We start from the raw sequence: 2,687 nt of genomic DNA on the forward strand, positions 1-2,687 counted from the left end.
AAATTTAGTAACTTTTTTTTCCCCCTGTGGCGAGGCTCTGTGTCAAAACTTGCAAACTATTATCACTATGGGTTTTGATTTTTTTTTTTTGTCAAGGAAATCTTTGATTTTTTTTTAAACCCTTAACTGCCATCTTGGAATCAAAACAGTTTATTATTTCCAAGGGAGAAAATTGTTAGGGCTAGGCAATTGGGGTTAAGTGACTTGCCCAGGGTCACACACTTGGAAAGTTTCTGAGGCCAGATTTGAACCTAGGACCTCACATTTGTAGGCTTGGCTCTCAATCCACTGAGATAGCCAGTTGCCTCCCCTTGATGTGTTATAAATGTTAAATAGTATACAACTATTATCTGAGGAAGTCAGTGGATTCCAACAGATATGAAATGTATTTTTCCAGAAGAAAAATTAAAGTAGAATAGTGTATTGAAAAGAAAAAAGACATGTACTACTCTGTTCTTCTGGTAACATTTATCAAGTAAATTTATTACATTATATTTCAGATTCCTAATTTACAAAGAGAGGGAATCATAATACCTTGTAATTGTTTTATTATCTATATATAGATCTATGATCTTATTAACCATAGACATGGGATTCAATCAGTTTTCAATATTCAAACAGCTGGAAGAAATGGGACATTAAAGGGATGTTTGTGAAAGTCATGCAAACACATTACTTTCATTTTTAGGTTGTCTATTTCTTCCCTTTTTTAGGCTCTTCAATTCTTTGGGGTATCAGATTTACTGACTCCGTGAAGACAAATGATATCTAGTGAGCTGATCTTTGGTGTGGCCTTCTTTTTACAATGTGCCATTGGTATTGTAGGGAATTCATTGCTGCTTGTCCTTTATGTTTGTATCGCCTTCATAAAGCCTCAAGAAAAGAAGCCCATTGATTTGATTCTTGCTCATTTGACTGTGGCCAATATGGCAACACTTTTTACCAGAGGCATTCCAGAAATCATGTTTTATTTTGGGATGAGAAATGTTTTGAATGATTTGGGGTGTAAAGTAGTCTTCTACATTTATAGAATTTCACGGGGATTTTCTGTATGCACAACAAGCCTTCTGAGCATGTTCCAGGCCATCATCATCAGTCCCAACAACTCTGTGTGGGCAAGGATCAAAGTCAAAGCCCACAAATACATTTTACATTGTTTCCTCTTTTTCTGTGTAACAAATGCATTGATCTATATCAGGGTTATTGAACAAAATGAAGCAATAAAAAATGACAATATTTCCAGGTATGAGTATATGTCACATATTTTCGGGGCAAGACCATTAAATGAGACCAAAGCTGAAGCTGCATTTTTGTTTGGTATGACTCTTCATGACTTTATCTTTCACTTGCTTATGGCATTGTCCAGTACCCACATGGTGCTTCTCCTCTATAGACATAGCAAGCAAGTGCAGCACATTTATAGCAATAGCAATTCCTCTAGATTCTTCCCTGAAATCAAGGCCACTCAGACCATTCTCTTGCTTGTGAGCTGTTTTGTTTTATTCTACTGGATCAACAACTGTTGCACCTTATATGTGGCATATAGTGTTGAAAATGAAGTTGAGGTGGAAACAATTGGAGCCTTTTTTGGTGGATGTTACCCTGCCCTCTCTCCCTTATTGCTGATTGGCAGTGATAATCGTATTGGAAAACGTCATTTTATACCTGGGAAGGAGAAGAGGCATCACAAGGATTTCATGAATGGATTAGTCAATTATTGATTCTAATCTCCCCTCAATACTTCATGTGTTATGGTTTTCCAGTCAAAGAAAATATATAGATTATAAACATGGAATTTTATAAAACCATATTTGAAAGAATTTATTGTCTCATATCTGGATTGTAAATGACGTATCTTTCTCTTTCACCCCTCAGTGTGAAAATGATCATCATGAGGGCTCAGGCTACTTTCAGTTTACTCTTACTAGATAACTCATCTTGGTAAGTTATATCACCATTATATGCCACAATTTCCTCCTTTGTGAAATGAAAGTTTTTAACTAGAAATATGATATCACTTCTACAGAGGCTACATGATTTTGTGCTAATCACATATGAATTAATTAAGTCCTAAATATAATTCCTGGTTTTTGTGAATTACATAAAATAGTATAATATGCAATAAAATGATCAACAAATGCAAGTTATTTTGTTAAGTGATAGGAAAAAAAAAGAAAGACAAAAATATCATATCTGAACCAAAGAAGCTCACATTTTAACGGCAAAAAAGACATTGAAGCAAATATAGAATTATGTACAATAAATAGTGTATATATCACATAAACTTAATAGGAATATTTTCATGGTACTGGAAATGGCCTATTGTGGAGAGAGTGGGATTTCTCTTGAATTCTGAGAGAAGACAGAGAATATATGTAAAAAAGATGTGAATTCAAGGGAAAGGGTATAGCCAGATAATGTCAGGGGAAATAATATGATTTAGAAATATAGTATCTTTTGAGAGAAACAGCAAAAGTGCAGTGTCATTTGTAAAGGCAGAGGAGTAAATGTTTTAGCAATCTGGAAAGGTCAGAATGGCTTCAGTTTTGAAATACTTTGAATGCCACTTAGAGGATTTTGTATTTGATTTTAAATGTGATAAGAAGGAAATGGAATTTATTGAATAGAGGGATAACATGATCAGACCTGTCCTTTAAGAATGTAAAATGGATAGTTGAGTGGATGAT

At 34.4% G+C, this 2,687-nt stretch overlaps 1 protein-coding gene across 1 annotated transcript; it reads left to right on the top strand.

The window, feature by feature from the left end:
- Positions 1-761: 761 nt before the first annotated feature.
- On the top strand, positions 762-1,721 carry monDomV1R1208 (vomeronasal 1 receptor monDomV1R1208). Its single transcript, NM_001166797.1, has one exon. It carries the CDS (start codon positions 762-764, stop codon positions 1,719-1,721), a length of 960 nt encoding a protein of 319 aa, NP_001160269.1.
- The last annotated feature ends 966 nt before the right edge of the window (positions 1,722-2,687 follow it).

Source organism: Monodelphis domestica, chromosome 2 (genome assembly GCF_027887165.1).
Source record: "Monodelphis domestica isolate mMonDom1 chromosome 2, mMonDom1.pri, whole genome shotgun sequence".
Classification (NCBI taxonomy): domain Eukaryota; kingdom Metazoa; phylum Chordata; class Mammalia; order Didelphimorphia; family Didelphidae; genus Monodelphis; species Monodelphis domestica.

Coding starts and splice junctions, on each gene's coding strand:
- monDomV1R1208 (NM_001166797.1), top strand. CDS start 762: ATGATATCTAGTGAGCTGATCTTTGGTGTGGCCTTCTTTTTACAATGT.